We start from the raw sequence: 17,224 nt of genomic DNA, 5'->3' as shown, positions 1-17,224 counted from the left end.
CCGTAATGCTGCGGACCACTGGAGGAGGCTGAGATGGATCATCCACTCGGCACTTCTGGCTGAAGGTTGCTGCAAAAGCTTCATCCTTATCTTTTGCACTTCCATCTTGGGCTCTTCCATCATTGAGGATGGGGATATTTGTGGAGCCGCCTCCTCCAATGAGTTGTTTAATTGTCCACCACCATTCACAACTGGATGTGGCAGGACTGCAGAGCTTAGATCTGATCAGTTGGTTGTGGAATTGCTTATCTCTGCCTATCACTTGCTGCTTTTGCTGTTGGCATGTAAGTAGTCCTGTTTGGTGGCTTCACCAGGTTGACACCTCATCTTCAGGTATGCCTGGTGCTACTCCTCGCGTGCCCTCATGCACTCTCCATTGGACGAGGGTTGATCTCCTGGCTTGATGGTAATGGTTGAGTGAGGTATATGCCAGGCCATGAGATTACAGATTGTACTGGAGTATGAGTTTTCCTGCTGTTCCTGGCCCATAGCGCCTCATGGATGCTCAATCTTGAGTTGCTAGATCTATTTGAAATCTGTCCCATTTAGCACGGTGGTAGTGCCACACAACACAATGGAGGTTATTCTCAATGTGAAGGCGGGACTTCATCTCCACAAGGACTGTGCGATGGTCACTCTTACCGATACTGTCATGGACAGATCCAACTGCAGCTGGCAGATTAGTAAGGATAAGGTCAAATTTCCCTCTTGTTGATTCCCTTACCACCTGCTGCAGGCCCAGTCCAGCAGCTATGTCCTTTAGGACCCGACCAGCTCGATCTGTAGTACTGCTGCCGAGCCACTCTTGGTGGTGGACATTGAAATCTCCCACCCAGAGTACATTTTGTGCCCTTGGCATCCTCAGTGCTTCCCCTGAGTGTTGCTCAACATTGAGAAGTACCGATTCATCAGCTGGGGGAGGATGGGATGTGGTAATCAGCAGGAGATTTCCTTGCCCATGTTTAACCTGAAGCCATGAGGACTTCTTGGGGTCCGGAGTCAATGTTGAGGACTCCCAGAGCAACTCCCTCCCGACTGTATACCACTGTGCTGCCCCCTTTGCTGGGTCTGTCCTGCCGGTGAGACCGGACATATCCAGGGATGGTGATGGTGGTGTCTGGGATATCATCTGTAAGGTATGATTCTGTGAGTATGACTATGTCAGGCTGTTGCTTGACTAGTCTGTGAGACAGCTCTCCCAATTTTGGCAGGAGCCCCCAGATATTAGTGAGGAGGACTTTACAGGGTCAACAGGGCTGTTTCAGCTGTTGTCCATTCTGGAGCCTAGGTTGATGCCAGGTGATCTGTTTGGTTTCATTTCTTTGTGACTTTATAGCAAGTTGTACAGCTGAATGGCTTACTGGGCTATTTCAGAGGGCAGTTGAGAGTCAACCACACTGCTGTGGGTCTGGAGTCACATGTAGGCCAGACCAGGTAAGGATGGCAGGTTTCCTTCCCTGAAGGGCATTAGTGAACCAGATGGGTTTGTCTGACATGATGGTTTCATGGTGAAAAACAGATTCTTAATTCCAGATTTTTTTTTTTTTCATTGAATTCAAATTCCACCGTCTGCTATGGCAGGATTTGAACCCGGGTCCCCAGAACATTTAGCTGAGTTTCTGGATTAACAGTCCAGCGATAATACCACTAGGCCATCGCCTTCCCACTTCCCGTTTATTCCCATTTTACTGTAATATTCGCTGAGTTTCTGTGTTATAGGAACAGCAGCTGCAAGGCGGTTTGGTGAGAGTGAGGGAACAAACTCTGCCTTCCCAGCGTGATGGCAGGCAAGAAGCGAAGGACCAGTCTAAAGAACCACTGCAGGTTAATGCTGGCTTCAGGAATGCACCAGCCTGGGATTCAAACAGCCTGCAGATTGAGGGAGCCAATCGCGTGCTGCGATTCACCAGGACAGTGAATAGCCTCCAGCCTGACGGGCAGGTGAGAGCTCGGACCTTGATTCAAACAGCGACTGAGAGTCTGCACATTAATGGGGTGGCACGGAGTGCAGTAAATGTCACTGGCTGAAGAGTTGTCGTCAATGGAGGGGTGATGGGCATATAAGAACTGAGTGGGTAGAATGGCAGCGAGTTTATAAAAATGGGAGAGTGGGTCTAACCGATCCTTCAGGGACTTTAAAGTTGCCATTTTGCAGTGGAGTTTTGTACACAGGGATGACAGAGTGGGGATCAGCATATCTTGAGGGAAGACAGTGGGGTTGGCGGGAGAGGTCTTTGTAATAAGATAAGCCGGATGGGGAGGAGAGGGGTCTGTCCCTTTTTATTTAAAGCTTGTCTCCATGATGATGATTGTGAAACTATCATCGATTGTCATAAAAAGAAATCTGGTTCACTAATGTCCTTTAGGGAAGGAAATCTACTATCCTCACCCATTCATGCCAACATGTAACTCCAGAACCACAGCGATGTTAAAGACAGAGAAATATAGAAATAGGAATAGGCCATTCAGCCCATTGAACCTGCTGTGTAGATCAGCATAATCATGGCTGATTGTCCATCTTAATGCCATATTTTTCTCTCTAAATCCCTTGATACCTTTAGCCTCTAGAAATCTATTTCTTAAAAATATTCAGTGACTTGGCTGTCTTTTGTGATCGGGAATTTCACATGTTCACTACCCTTTGAGGGAGGAAATTACTTCTCATCTCAGTCCTCAATGGCCTATCCCAAATCCTGCGACTGTGACCCTATTCTAGATTCCCCAGACACAGGAGATATCATCCCTGCAAACAGCCTATCCAGCCCTGCCGGAATTTTATATGTTTCAACGATCTCCTTTCTCATTCTCCTAAACGCCAGTGAATACAGGCACAGTGAACTCAATCTCTCCTCATAGGATAAATCTGCCATCCCAGGAAACAGTTTGGTGAAGCTTCGCTACTCAAGGAGGTAATGGCCTAGTGATATTTGTGCTAGGCTATTAATCCAGAAACCTTGGTAATAACGTGGGGACCCGGTTCAAGTTCCACCACAGCAGATGGTGGAATTTGGATTCATTTTTAAAAAAAAAAAAAATCTGGAATGAAGAGCCTAATGACAACCATGAAACTGGTGTTGATTGTCAGAAATACCCATCTGGTTCAACAATGACCTTCAGGGAAGGAAATCTGCCAATCTTACCCGGTCAGGCCTACATGTGATTCCAGACTCTCCGGAATGTGATTGACACTTAACTGCCTTTTGGGCAATTAGAGATGGCAATAAATGCCGGCCTAGTCCACATCCCATAATTGAATAAAACAAAACTCCCTCTATGGCAAGTATATCTTGCCAAAGATGCACACACTATTGTAGATGTGATCTCACCAATGCCCTGTTCAACTGCAGTAAGACATCCTTGCTCATATGCTCAAACCCTCTTGCAATGAAGGTCAACAGACCGATTTGCCTTCCTAACTGCTTGCTGTATGTGCTTGCTTTCAGTGACAAGTGTACAAGAACATCCTTCTTTCTTTATACATAACATCTCTCACCATTTAAATAATACTCTGCTATTTCATTCTGTTTTTCCTACTGAAATACATAACTTTACAATTGTCCATGTCATAACTGCATCTGGCCTGTCAATACTCACTCGCTCAGCTTGTGTATCACTTTGCAGCTTCACTACATTCTTGGCACCATTCACAATTCCACATAGTTTTGTGTCCCCTGCAGAATTGTAAATATTTGGTTTCCTCCTTGATGAGGCTTTGTGAGTACCTGGAGCACAAGCACTGCATTACCTCACTCTGCTATGAATAAGATCCTGTCTGGCAAACAATTCTCAATCTGTGCCAGTATATTACTCCCAATTTTATGTCCACTAATTTTGCACACTAATCTCTTAAGTGGAACTTTTTCGAAAGATTTCTGGAAATCTAAATGCACCACATCATCTTCCCACTCACCTACCTGCTCCACCCTTCCCACTGATGAACCATAATAACCCCTGACCTGCATCCACCTAGTTCCATCTCACCTACCCTCCCCCAAGTGCCACCCTCCTCCCTCTACTTCCAGGCTTCTGTCCCCTCCCCAGCCCTGAAAAAGAGTTCCGACCTGAAACATTGACTTTCCTGCCCCTCTGATGCTGTCTGACCTGCTGTGCTTTTCCAGTTCCACATTTTTTGACTCTAGCTTCCAGCATCTACTGTCCTTGCTGCCTCCACATCAGGTGGTTCTCTGTTATCTGTTCTACTCGTCACATCCCTCAAAAAAAACTACAGTATATTTGGCAATCGTGATTTTCTTTCCTAAATCCATGTTGGCTTTCTAATCCTGTTGATATTCTCCAAGTCCCAGTTATCACATCCCTTATGATAGACCCAGCATTTTCTCTATTCCTGATATTAGACTAACTGGTCAGTAATAATTTATTTTTCCTCTCTCCTTTTGTAAACAGTAGAAGTACATCTTGCAACCCTCCAAGAATCTAGAATCCACAGAATTTTGGAAGGTGACATTGCATTTTCTATTTCCATGGTCTCCTCCTCCTTTTGGAATGTAAATGATCAGATTTTGAGGATTTATCACCCCATATACCTGTAGTGATTATAACGAGGTCAGTGAGGAGGATGTCATAGAATAGGAGATCTCTGATTGGACCCCAGATTAACAACCCCAAACAGGGAGCCTTTGCTGACAGATAAAATCAGGAATATCAGATATCCTGTTCACTCTGAGGGAGCTGGATCAGTGTCAAGGAGTCTCCACAAATAAATAAAGCGTGACTTGGTGACGAGATACTGGCCTCTGTGGAGTTATTTCAATACCTTTATTGTTTCCAATGTTTAGATTGAGGATCCTAGTTTTGGATTGGACTACTTCACTTTCTATCCCGATGGAAAATTGCATTATCTTATTGTCACGTTTCCCTAAAGGACCTTGCACAACAAGATTCTAAATTAGCCCCTTCTCAATGCACAATATCAACTCTTGGATCATCTTTTCCCTAGTTGGTTCATGTGGTCTCAAAAACCAACTACAAAGTCCAGGAATTCATCTGGCACAGTATTACTTCTAATGTGGTTTGCCCAGTCTACATGTAGACTAAAATCACCCACGATTACTGTAGCACCCTTGTTGCATGCGTCTCTAATTTCCTATTTAATGCCATCCCCTACCTTACCACTACTGTTTGGAGGCCTATGGACAACTCCCACTTATGTTTTCCATCCCTTGTTGTTCCTTAGCAGCACCCAGACTAATTGTACACTGAGATTTTCTGCACCATTATCCTTTCTCACTGTGCTACTAATTTTATCTAACAATATCTCATAATGCATTTGGATGGTCAGTTAGACATCTTGGTCACCCTGTAGCTTTGTCTCCATAGTCACAATCATGTTGTACCCATTTATAACTATTTGCATTGTTAATTTATCTACCGTATCTGAAAGAACAGAATATTTGTGCTAATGTAACTTTAGACTTGCATTTTTACACATTTCTGTTCTAAGCCTCTCTTTGCTGCTTTCCTATTATTCCCTTGGCTTCCACTTTTTCTTTCTACTTCCTTGTCTTTGTTACCCTGTCTTGTGTCTCTTCCCTCAGGTTCCCATCCCACTGCGGTTGATTCCTAACTGGCCTTTTGAATGTCCTGGCAACCAACTCCATTCAACGATGGGCAAAACTGCTGGGCAGTGATGCTCACGTGAAAGAATAAATTAAGTTAACCTCTGTCTCCCAGAATCTGGTTTGGTTCAGTAAGATCACCACTCATTCTTTTAAAATTCAATATGTATAGACCCAGCCCACGTAATTTTGCCTCAAAAGTCAACTCCATGATCACCAGTGAACCTTCTCTGAATGGCCACCAGTCCAAGTGATACAAGTCTCTCCATTGGAAATCTGAGGGAAGGAGGTCATTACAAACTTCGAGTGAGCACAGTGCAGCTGATAGAATGCCAACTGAAAGTCATCATTATTTGATGATACCAAGGAGCAGGAGCTTCTGGCTGTCCTGGCGGCACACCCCCTCATGATCTGTTTACTTCAGTCCCATCTGTTTTCTTCTTTGGAAAGATAAATACGGTGTGTAGGTGATTAGGGTGAATGGGTGAACAGTTTGGAGCTGGAGGAGCACAGCAGGCCAGGCAGCATCAGCGGAAGATTAAAGTTGATGTTTTGGGTTGGGACGCTTCTTCAGAAAATCTTCTGAAGAAGGGTCCCGACCCGAAACGTCAACCTTCCTGCTCCTCTGATGCTGCCTGGCCTGCTGTGCTCCTCCAGCTCCAAACTGTGTTATCTCAGATTCCAGCATCGACAGTTCTTACTATCTCCTAGGGATGAATGGGTGTTTGATCACTAGGTTACGTGTGGGTTTTTGGAATCTTTGCTCTTTTAAGGTCAGGCTGCTTGTGTCATTGAACATTGGAGCAAATAAAACTCTCAGTTTGGCTGAAAGGGAGTCCTCCTTGTCCTCATGTGCCTTATTTGTGAGTGTATCTGCTGTCTGAATATTCTTTCTGTTATTAAAAGCTGTGTGAGGTTCTGTTAATGGTGTAAAGGGATTCGATTGGAAAATTATCAGCACTGTAGCATAGCCTTGCTTTACTGTCCACAGCACTCCCTTTTTGGCATAGTGTAGGAGTGTTATACTATTAATGATTAGGTAACTTTAAATCTGGGATCTTCAGAAATTTAAGGAATGTTAGTTTGATCTATGTGCTTTTTATGGATATTATTGCATCATTGTTTATTCTAAATGCTTTTTTTGAAATGAAGTAAAGTTTCTTACATGTTTAATCAGTCATTCATTTTTTTGTTGTTAATTATTCATTTATATACTTTTTTTTATCAGCCACCAATTTACTTGCAACAAATTTCCAAATGGACAATAACATTTTAACTGAAATTAAATCAAAACTTTGACATTCCTCCCAATGAGCCTCTTTGGGAATTTACTGGTCAGGTCATGCAGGTCAGGGAGATCAGAGAAGTCTCTGTTTAAGGTGTAGATCCTTCACCTCAAACATTAAGTTGCCTGTTTCTCTCCCCACCAACCCCGACTGACGGATATGTTTCAACAACTTACTTTTTTGTATCAGGATTTCTAACACTTGCTTTTTTTTTTCCAATTTGTGTTGTCCCAAGGTTTCTGAGGGAAGAAGCAAGGGGTAGAAGACAAAAAGAGAGAGAGAAAGAGAGAAGGAAAGAGCGAGGGTCAGAGACAGACAGAGACAGAGACAGAGACAGAGACAAGGAGGGAGCAAGGGGTGAGAGAGAGAGAGGTAGAGGGAGCCAGAAGTGAGAGACTGTGTGAGAGAGAGGGAAGGAGCAAGGGGTGAGAGACTGTGAGTGAGGCTATTCCACCCTTTGAGTGAGATACAGAAATCTGGGGAAATGTGCTCAATAGTCTTCTTCATTCCCAGATACTGGGCAGCAGGGAACTCCCGGTGATCTTTGTGTGAGCGTCCTGTATTTCTCTTTATTGACACAGGGTATGAAGGTAACTGCCAAAGAGGTGGATCAAGCCCACCATGTTGAGCAAGGTCACATATTTCTGGAGGGACCGCCTGCTGCTGGGAACCAACAGCATCTTCCAACAAAAGAGCAAGGGTTTGAGAGTCATCTCATCAGCCGACCGGCCAAGGTGAAAAGGTACTTCCCCAAGTCAGCCACATCCCCACCCACCACCTCCACGGGGAATGTAAAATATGTGATTGAATTGGTTTCATAGGCGGCAGTGAAAAGCAGTAAACAATTCCCACGTTGTATTGATATTTCTCCCAATTCCTTTGGAAGGCACTGACTCCGTACTCTGATGTGGGTTTCACTAGTGCTGGCCCCCCATCGGGTTACAAATCCCATAGACACGGACTCCCGTTGAGGAACCGGTCCCACAGACATGGATTCCCGTTGGAGTGTAGGTCCTCTTTCGTTGCCTTGCTGGATTCCTTTACCCAAACCCATCAAGCACCAACACAGCTTTGGTAAACTATGAAGAGATTTGATTAACTTGAAGATCTCAACAAATAGGTAGTCTGCTGGGATTCAGTAAGGGTCAGTACTCCTACACATCACAAACTGGCAGCTGATCACATGATACTATTTAATCTTAGTTCCTCGATTATTTACATATTCTCTTAAAGCGGTATTACAACGCCCATAGACACTAACACTGCCTGTGGAACAGGTCCCGTGGACATTGGCTCTTGCAGGATGCAGCATCTTTCACAAGCAGCTTTGATTTGGTGGAAGCTCCAGTGGGTTGATGTTCGGGAAGCTGAGAAAGTCGTATTTTCAGAACCTTGGCTGACCTGATTTGCCCAAGGACTGTGTTCTGTGCCTCCTGATGTGGGAGCATGTTGGGAACCGGCAATAACGTTTTCAATCCCAACTGGCCGGGATGATCAGCCAGGTGTTTTACATCACATTTAGCCCAAGTTGCAAAGACTTCTAAATAAAAACTGAAAGTACTGCGGATGCTGCAGATCAGGAACAAAAACAGGAATTGCTGGAAAAGCTCAGCAGGTCTGCTCTGAGGTAGGGTCACTGGACTCGATACCTTAACTCTGATTTCTCCACGTTAACTCTGATTTCTCTCCACATCCGATACGTTAACTCTGATTTCTGTCCACAGACGCTGCCAGACCTGCTGAGCTTTACCAGCAATTTCTGTTTTTGTTTGACAAAGACTTCTAATTGCCTAATTTTTCCCACTGTGTCTGGGGCCCTGCAGGAATCTTTTCTGGATCTCTAACCAGCAAACCCTCTGAAGCATAGAGGCACACCTCCATCCCAACTGGCACAAACTATAATCTGCAGTTATTCACAGACAGTAAATCTCCATTTGATATGATTTTCTGCTTTGAAAGCTCTGAGCTCATCATTTCCTAGTGGATTTGGACACAGCACAAGTCAGTGCTTTCCAGTAGGACAGAAGAAAATGAATTGCTGGAGGCAAATTTAAAAATAGGTATTTTGAAATGGTGTCAGATTTTTCCTTCACAATAATGTCATCATGATCCGAGAGAAGATTGCCCTGTAATTGTACAGCATCTCTGATAACCTGATGCATTGTTTAACTAGGTCACTCTGTCATTTCGTTCACCTTTTTCGTCTCGCTGGCAGGTGGGACGAGATTATTAATGACGTGAACACAGGCAATGATTTTAAACTGCGTGATCAGACAGATCAATTCCGAATCCCCTTGGTGCAGAATCGTCAAGAGCCTCTGACAGCCCCTCCTCAGGTCACCAGGAGGCAGTGGAGTCTGGGACTTGTGGACACCAATCAGCATGTAGATCGTGTGAGTGAAGTAAGAGAGGAGCCTGAGGAGGACGAGGAAGAGGAAGAGGAGACAGGTAGGGGACCACTGCTGCTGCTTGTTTATTTCCATGCCAACATTCACTCTGACAATTTAACACTAAGCCAGCCAAAAGAAAAGAGGTGATCCTTGCAGTGTGTCCCTTTTTTTTTGTGTTTTCTCTTGCTCTCTTTCTGACAACTCTTACTCTGTCCCTTCCCGCTCCAGTTTACCCTTCTCCCTCTTTCCATGTCTGTCTGTCTCTCTCTCTCTCTCTCTCTTTTTTTCATGCTTAACTGGATACTTTTGACATTGGGACTGCCGTCACTGGTTTCTCTTTCAAGGTAGCCAGTGCATCCTCAGAAAAAGCTACTCTTCCTTTTCCCACTCTGTTTCCTAACAGTTTGCCATTGGTCCTCTCCCCTTGCTAACCTACAAACTACCTCTCAACGACCTATTCCACAAGATGGAGGCTGATGTTTGCAGTACGTGGCTGGCTGTACGGTGTGGTCCCTTTTTTGACTGGTGCACAACTACACCTGTGAGTAACTAAAATGAAGGGTTGCTTTTGTGCAACCTGTTTACCTCCTGTGCAGCATATTTCTGATTGCTTGACTGCCCACCCGTGCAGCTTAGGGGAACACTTGGAGATTCAACTCACTGACATCTGCTGTAAATGAGTCACAGCTTCCTTACAGCTTGTGCATTTTGAGCTGAACACTGTCTGTGGGGATAACCTGTAGCTTCAGACTCCTCTATCTAACACTAATACACAGCAGATCTTGCGTCTCGTGTTAGACGTCCTGTTGTTATCTTTCATGGAATACTTTGATCATTCACTCACCCTGCATCCATTTATTTCCACTGTTAGAATGGAGATTGATGTCTAGATAGGCAATGTGACACTTTGACTGTACAAAGCTGTCTTGAGCAAAGAGGGGGCTGAAGGATGACTTAATTGAGCCCTTTATGATTATGAAGGGACTCGGTAAGGTAAACATGGAAATGTCTCTTCCTATGGGGAAGACCTAAACTAGAGATTGGCTTTTTAGTGACAATAGAGAATTCAGGAGAAATATCTTTACCCAGGGAGAGATTTAAATGTGGAACTTCCTACCACATTTGACGCAGATACATTTTAAGGGAAGCTGAATATACAGAAGGTTAAAGGAATAAAAAATCAGCCAGTCTGGTGGATGAAGGTTTACATGCAAGAAACACCAAAATGAACCAGCTAGGCCTGGTAGCCTGTTTAGTGCTGGAAATTCAATATAACACTCTATATTTCACAACTAAAACGATCCCAAAGAATTTCCCAAATAATGAAATACTGTTTATCTGTTGTCGCCATTGCAGAAAACTGTGAAAATCAGTTTGTATACAAGCAAAGTCCTTCTGAATCATTAAGACAAATGACCAAATGATTAGCTTTGGTGTTGACCAGGACCATTGAGGAGAACTCCTATGCCCTTCTTTGACTAGTGCCATGAGATCCTTACACTTGTCTGAATGGGAGCCAGAGTATCGGTTTCATGTTGCAATCTTCAGTTCCACTTATGTAATCTCTTCCAGTCCTATCCCTAATCCCATTCTCCCTTGAGCTCTCCCTCTACCAGAAACACTCTGATCTGATAACTCTAACATTTTGTGTTCCAACCCTCCCTTACGCCATCATTGCTAATAAAGCCATCAGCCAACTGGATCCTAATATCTAATATTCCTAAACCATTGGTTCTCCCATTGCCTTTAAAAGGAAGTGCAAAAATGCCACAAACGACAAATTCCTCACAAACTTCCCTTTCCCATCTTGCTCAGTGTCACTGTATCCTGTTACCTCACCCCTCCGTCACTCCATGTTCACTGTCACTGTTGCCCAGGCTCAGTGCCATTAGCTGGTTTTGCTTTAGGGCTACGGTGGGTTTTTGCTCCCATATCTGCTGACCAGAATGAGTATGTGAGGATGTGAAAGAGCCTGAAGAGGCAGGTTAGAGAGCTGAATCTGTTCATGGCTCAGATACCAACAATCTCTTCTTCATAGATAGTGACTGTCAACAGGAAATCAGCCACTGATGTAATGTCTCTACTTCTGCAATTTGTTTGGCCCAGAGAAGTAAAATTTAAAATACATATAATTCAAAGAACTTGGGTAATTACTGTAGTTTAACTAAGTCACAAAATTGTAACAACATAGAAGGAGGCCATTAGCGCCAGCTCTCTGAATAAGCATCTCACATGGTATCATTCCCCTGCATTTTCCCATAACCCTGCACATTGTTCCTTAACCATCTAATTCCCTTCCAAATGATTTGATTGAACCTGCCTCTGCCACAGTGCAGATTCTAACACTCATTGTTTGAGCTTGCTTTTTTTTTTCTCATATCATTTTTGCTTCTTTCACTAATTACTTCAAATCTGTGTTCTCTTCTTCACACGCGGGAACCTTTTCTCCTTGTTTACTCTGCTCGGACTGTTCATATGTCCCATGCTTCAATCAGATCCCCTTTAGCCTTCTCTTCTCTAAGGACAACAGCCCGGGTTCTCCAATCTGCCTTTATAACTGAGATCTCTCAACTTTGGAATCATTCTCATAACCCTCTTCCCCACTCTCTCCAATGCCGTCACGTCCTTCCGGAGTTGCGATGCTCAGAACTGGATGTGTACACATCCATGTTTTTTCTGCGACTGAACCTCCTTTTGAGTTGTTCACTTTGTTTATTTTGTTGTCTTTCCATGTTCTTTCGATCAAACATTTCACCTCTCATTTCTCTGCATTGAACTTCATCCGTCAACTGTTCGCCCACTCCACCAACTTATCTGTGTCCTTCTGAAGTTCTACTCACAATTTACAAAGCTACCACGTTTTTGTATCACTGACATATTTTGAAATTGTGCCCTGCGACCCAAGGTCCAGTTCATTCATATGTAATCCGGAAAAGCCTGGGGGTTCCACCAGTGACCCCTGGGGAGTAGCAATACCTCCAGCCCAAATAACATTCATTAACTTTGTCTCTCCTAGCACTCAGCCAATTTTACATCCATGTTGCTACTGTCCTTTTCATTTCATGAGCTCTAACTTTGCTCACATGTGTAGCATTGTATCAGATGCCTTTTGGAAAATGATGTACATCAACATCATTATCCACGTTGACTCTCTCTGTTAACTCATCTAAACATTCTAGTAAGGTAGTTAAACATGATTTTCACTTAAGAAATCCATGCTGCCTCTCCTTAATTAACCTGCATTTGCCTATGTGACTATTAATTTTCTCTTGCTTTTTGTTTTTGGAAGTTTCCCAACCACTGAAGTTAAACTGGTCCGTAGTTGCTTGGTTTATTCTTGTACCCTTTATTGAACAAGTATCTTTACAATTCTCCAGTCTTTTGGCAGCATCTGAATGTGAGGAAAATTGAGAAATGATCGCCAGTGCCTCTGCAATTTCCATTTGTCTTTCCACCAGTATGCTTGGATGCATTTCATCCAGTCCCAGTGCCTTGTCAAATTTAAGTACAAAAACCTATCCAATACCTCAATTTTAAACTCTTCAGTGACTGAATTCCCTGCTCTTTCACTGTGCTATGGGTAGCATTTTCCCGTATTCATTTATTATCCCAGCTATTCCCTCTGCCTCCATATATAAATTTCCCTTTTCGTCCTGAATCAGCCCCAATCCTCCTTTTTCTACCCGTTTACTGTTTATATAGAGTCATAGAGTTGTACAGCACAGAAACAGACCCTTTGGTCCAACCAGTCCACGCTGATCATGTTCCCAAACTAAACTAGTCCCACCTGCCTGTGCTTGGCCCATATCCCTCCACAACTTTTCCTATTCATGAACTTATCCAAATGTCTTAAACATTGTAACTGTACCTGGATCTACAACTTCCTCTGCCAGTTCATTCCACATATGAACCACCATGTGTGTGTAAAAAAAGTTGCTCATCATTGTCCTTTTTAAGTCTTTCTCCTCTCATCTTAAAAAAAAAAAAAAAAAATGCCCTCCAGTTTTTTGAACCCCACCCCCCCCCCCCCCCCACCTCAGGGAAAAGACCTTTGTCATTCACCTTATCTATGCTCCTCATGATTTATAAACCTCAATAAGGTCACCCCTCAACCTCCCATGCTCTATAGTCTCAATATATCACCAGTGAACTGGAAACACTACTTTGTGTCAGGACTTTGTATTGGAGAATTTATTACCGGGATAGTTCTTACTTTTAGCAATTTTATTGTTTTCACAATTACTAAATAAAATATAGATGATTAATCTTTAAATTAAGAGTTTTGGACTTTGGGAATGAGACGAAAAGAGTTAAAATGAGCTGAAACACTTAAATGGCTGCCAACATCACTTGAATTGTAAGTCGTCAAAGTTTAAGGAATATTCAAAGGAATATCCGATGACTGAGACTGATTACTATGTCCAGAAAAGACCATCCGGAGGAGACTTGCCTAGACATTAAAATTCATCATCTAGAATGTATAGCTCACAGTGAAATGTTCAAAATGTTTAGGGGCTGGACATCTTGACTGCTGTTTATGCCTGATCAGAAACTTAAATCTGAAACTCTACATGCAAACAGAAGAGTAAACTCCTAATGAAAAGGCCATGTCTACTCCCACTACACGCATGTGCCCTTAAATTCAAGCCTGCACACTTAAACGCCTTCAGCTTTAAACTTGCTGGGGCTGTGGAGGGGTCAATGGGGTGGCTGTGAAGGGGAGTGGAGGAGGGACTGTGGGGGTGGGATGGTTGTTAGGGGAGGGGTCTGTGGGAGGAGGTGGTGGGGTGGGTCAGTTCTCTCCTCTCCCTCACAATCACAATCACCCATCGCTCGACTGCCCCATCGCCAGCCATTGCCCTTATATGATCTCATCCTCACTTTCCCCGTCATCCTCATTCACACCTACCCCCACCTTCCACTGAACTGTTTCAGTGGTGTTTTCTTCTGTGCATGTGCAGTTCTTTGCTGCATAAATCAGAACGCTACGTCATGTAGTGTTTCTGGAATCGTGCGCGTGTGTTTCTAATTTTGCCAATCTATGTGAAGACTAAAGTCAGCCGTGATTAATCTATTGCCTTTGTACACGCTGTCATTGTCTCCTGATTTATTCTCTGTCCTACCCTATAGCTACTGTTAGGTGGCGCATAGATCACTCCCACTGTGTCGTTTTCCCCTTGTTATTTCTTCCATATGGATTCTATGTTTTCAGATCCAAGATAATTTCTTGCTATTGTACTTACTCCATCCTGTATTAACAAAGCTCCCTCAACATCTTTTCCTTCCTGCCTGTCCTTTTGAAAAGTGTCATACACAGTTTTCAGCTTTGATCTCCTTTGAGAAGTTGCCCATTCTATTTTTTGCCAATCAATTATTGAGTTGTGTTAAAAGAATCCCCTTTTGTTGATAAAATAGTTATCACCCTTAAATAATGGGAGCCACTGTGATATCTTTGCACAACAGATATAAGACGAAGAACTGCACATAGAAATTCAAACCCCAACAATTTATTCCGATGTACGCACATGACAATGTGAGGATGATACTCAAAAGCCCAACTTTCCATGATATTCCTTTGACTCTTCCTCAACTCCCTTTATCTTTATGAACCTCTGAGGGTAAAATTTTGATCTATATGTACAAATCTAATCTTTCCATTACCAAACATCTTGATTAAATTGAGCAAAGACTGCATTTTCTTTGTAACTCTTCCATATACTCCCACATATGATGTTTTAATTTAACTAAGTTAGAGTTCAACTTCAGACTTCTTTCTTTCATGTCATGACTCTTTCTGTCTGCGTTGTTTTTCATCCACTGACTGCTCTAAATATGGCTTCAGTAATGAAAACATTGTTCTCAGCTGTCTTCTAAGAAGCAATTCAGCTGGTATTCAGCCAGTAATGGCATAAGTTGTGTTACAATAAATGAATCATAAACTGGCGAATGTTTTGTTTAATGACATCTGAAGTTTATTTCAATTTGTATCTAGCAATTGTTTTAAAACTGCAAGCTTAACAATGAACACTTTGCACTCTGCTGCTCCATTTGAAACCGAATGATATGGTGTTACTCTACCAGCATTTCCATGAAATTTCATTTTTTTTTTTAAAAACAGACTTAAGGTCCACTGTTGGACACAATGTAATCTGGCAGCCTTTAGCAGCACTTAAACCATGCAAAATACATGGAGTTTGCGAGTTGTTTTCTATTAATCAGAAATCCATCAACCACTTTGGCTGTCTATCGCAATGAACAGCCCTTCAAATTCTGTAAAATCAACGTGACAACTCTGCTGCACTCTAATTGGCAGTTTCCACAATTGCAATTGTATTAGTGGAAGTTTTCCTATAGTGGACGTGTTCTATGCTGTTTAGCTATGTCTTCTATATCATCACTAGCCACTGAAGATAGCTTCTCACTAGATTCTTTGTCAAGTTCATCCCCAAGTATTATTGTGAAGATTATATAGCAACTGCTGTCTTTATCTTTCAGGAATTATGACACTGGCTCACCATATAAAACAATCTTTTTACCCACTGATAAGCCATTCTTACAAACAAAGAAATGCCTGATTTCTAAATCCAGAATCTGTGCTGGTGCCATTTGTGATATTGTTGTGCATTATTGTCAATTTGCTATCCTTATGATTTGTTCTACCAACGTTAGTTGCTGTATCTGGTAGCTCATTTCTGGGTGAGAAGAAACATATACATCCCCTGGTGGGCTCTACCAATAATGGGGATGGTAACCTAGACTTCACATCAGACCTTCTGACTGTATGAACTTAACCTCATATTTATAAACAGACAATATATGTCTACAGAAGACTTTGGAATTCCCTTTTTGTGTTCGTTGTCAGTCAGTCTTCATTCTCCCTCTTTGTTGCTCTTATTTGCCCTTTCAACACCAATCTGAACCTTATGTATTCAGCCTGGTTCTCATTTATATTTTCTACCTGACATCTGGCATAAACACACTGTTTCTCTGTCATTTTTTTTTCCTGGTTTTATTTGGCCTGTCTTCATTTGAAGGAACACAACTTGACCATACCTAGACCATTTCTTCTTTGAAGGTAGTTCAGCTCCCATTCTTCCTGCCAACCTTTGACTCTAATTTACTCAACCCAAGTCCATTCTTAACCCAATAAAGTTGGCTTTCCCCAAATATTCACTCTTACTCTGGGTTGTTCATTATTCTTTTCTATAGTCACTCTAAACCTTTATGATATTGTGATTACTATCCCTCCAACAGTTCTCCCCATTGACACTTGGCATATTTGGTTCATCTCATTCCAAGAACCACCTCTAGCTCCTTTCTCTTTGAATTGAAAGTGAGGAAATGGGAACTCAGTCCCAGCTGTGTTCAGGTGTAAACCCTTCAGCCTGTACAGGTCATATTTTCCACAGGGTATTTCAGTCTCTTCTGACATATTAGAATGGTAACAGTGTCTTCAAATTGAGTCCACGTTTATGACAAACTCAACACTCTCTCGTCTCTCCTTTCCTTTTCTGATCCAGTCATTTTTTTTTCTGCACCCCTCTGCCATCTCAATTCCCTTCCTGTCTCGCTCTCCCTCTTCCCTGTCTCTGTGTCAATCCTCACTCCTTGTTAAAACACCCACCACTGTGCCCCACCCTGCACCATAGTTCCCCTCCCCCCTCCCATACCCAGATCTCACATCCCCACTCCTGACCTCTGTCTTCCCCTTTGCCTGCTTCATTAGAATACACTTCTAATGCCACCTACTGGGCTTTTGTTGTTTTGCAGTCTGGCCATTTTTCTTTCGTTTGTTTTGTAGACAACGAGTTGGATACAGTGGATAAAAATGACGCCGAGAAGCTCTTACTACACACCATGACTTCTAGGAGTAAGATGATTGCACAGGAGCCATTGGTGGGTACCCTGACTGTGTTAAAAATCTATTCGAGGTTTCCAAATTGGGGGTCGGGGCCTCAAGTGGGATGGTAAG

The 17,224-nt window shown here is 42.8% G+C and overlaps 1 protein-coding gene across 3 annotated transcripts in view; it reads left to right on the top strand.

Moving 5' to 3' along the window:
• Nucleotides 1-17,224, top strand: part of LOC109929442 (Golgi integral membrane protein 4-like) — a 65,023-nt gene that overhangs the window by 38,956 nt on the left and 8,843 nt on the right. For 2 of the 3 annotated variants that reach the window (XM_020529122.2, XM_048615106.1), the window contains exons 8-11: nt 1,720-1,941; nt 7,444-7,604; nt 9,078-9,310; nt 17,054-17,148. In XM_020529122.2, coding sequence (XP_020384711.2) covers nt 1,720-1,941; nt 7,444-7,604; nt 9,078-9,310; nt 17,054-17,148 — 711 coding nt within the window. The remainder of the gene's footprint in view (nt 1-1,719; nt 1,942-7,443; nt 7,605-9,077; nt 9,311-17,053; nt 17,149-17,224) is intronic. The other variant, XM_048615107.1, reaches the window with a different exon arrangement.

The sequence above is a fragment of the Rhincodon typus genome, chromosome 31 (assembly GCF_021869965.1).
Source record: "Rhincodon typus isolate 14 chromosome 31, sRhiTyp1.1, whole genome shotgun sequence".
Classification (NCBI taxonomy): Eukaryota; Metazoa; Chordata; class Chondrichthyes; order Orectolobiformes; family Rhincodontidae; genus Rhincodon; species Rhincodon typus.
The sequence above is the reverse complement of the archived record's forward strand: the minus strand, read 5'-3'. Positions and strand labels throughout refer to the sequence as shown.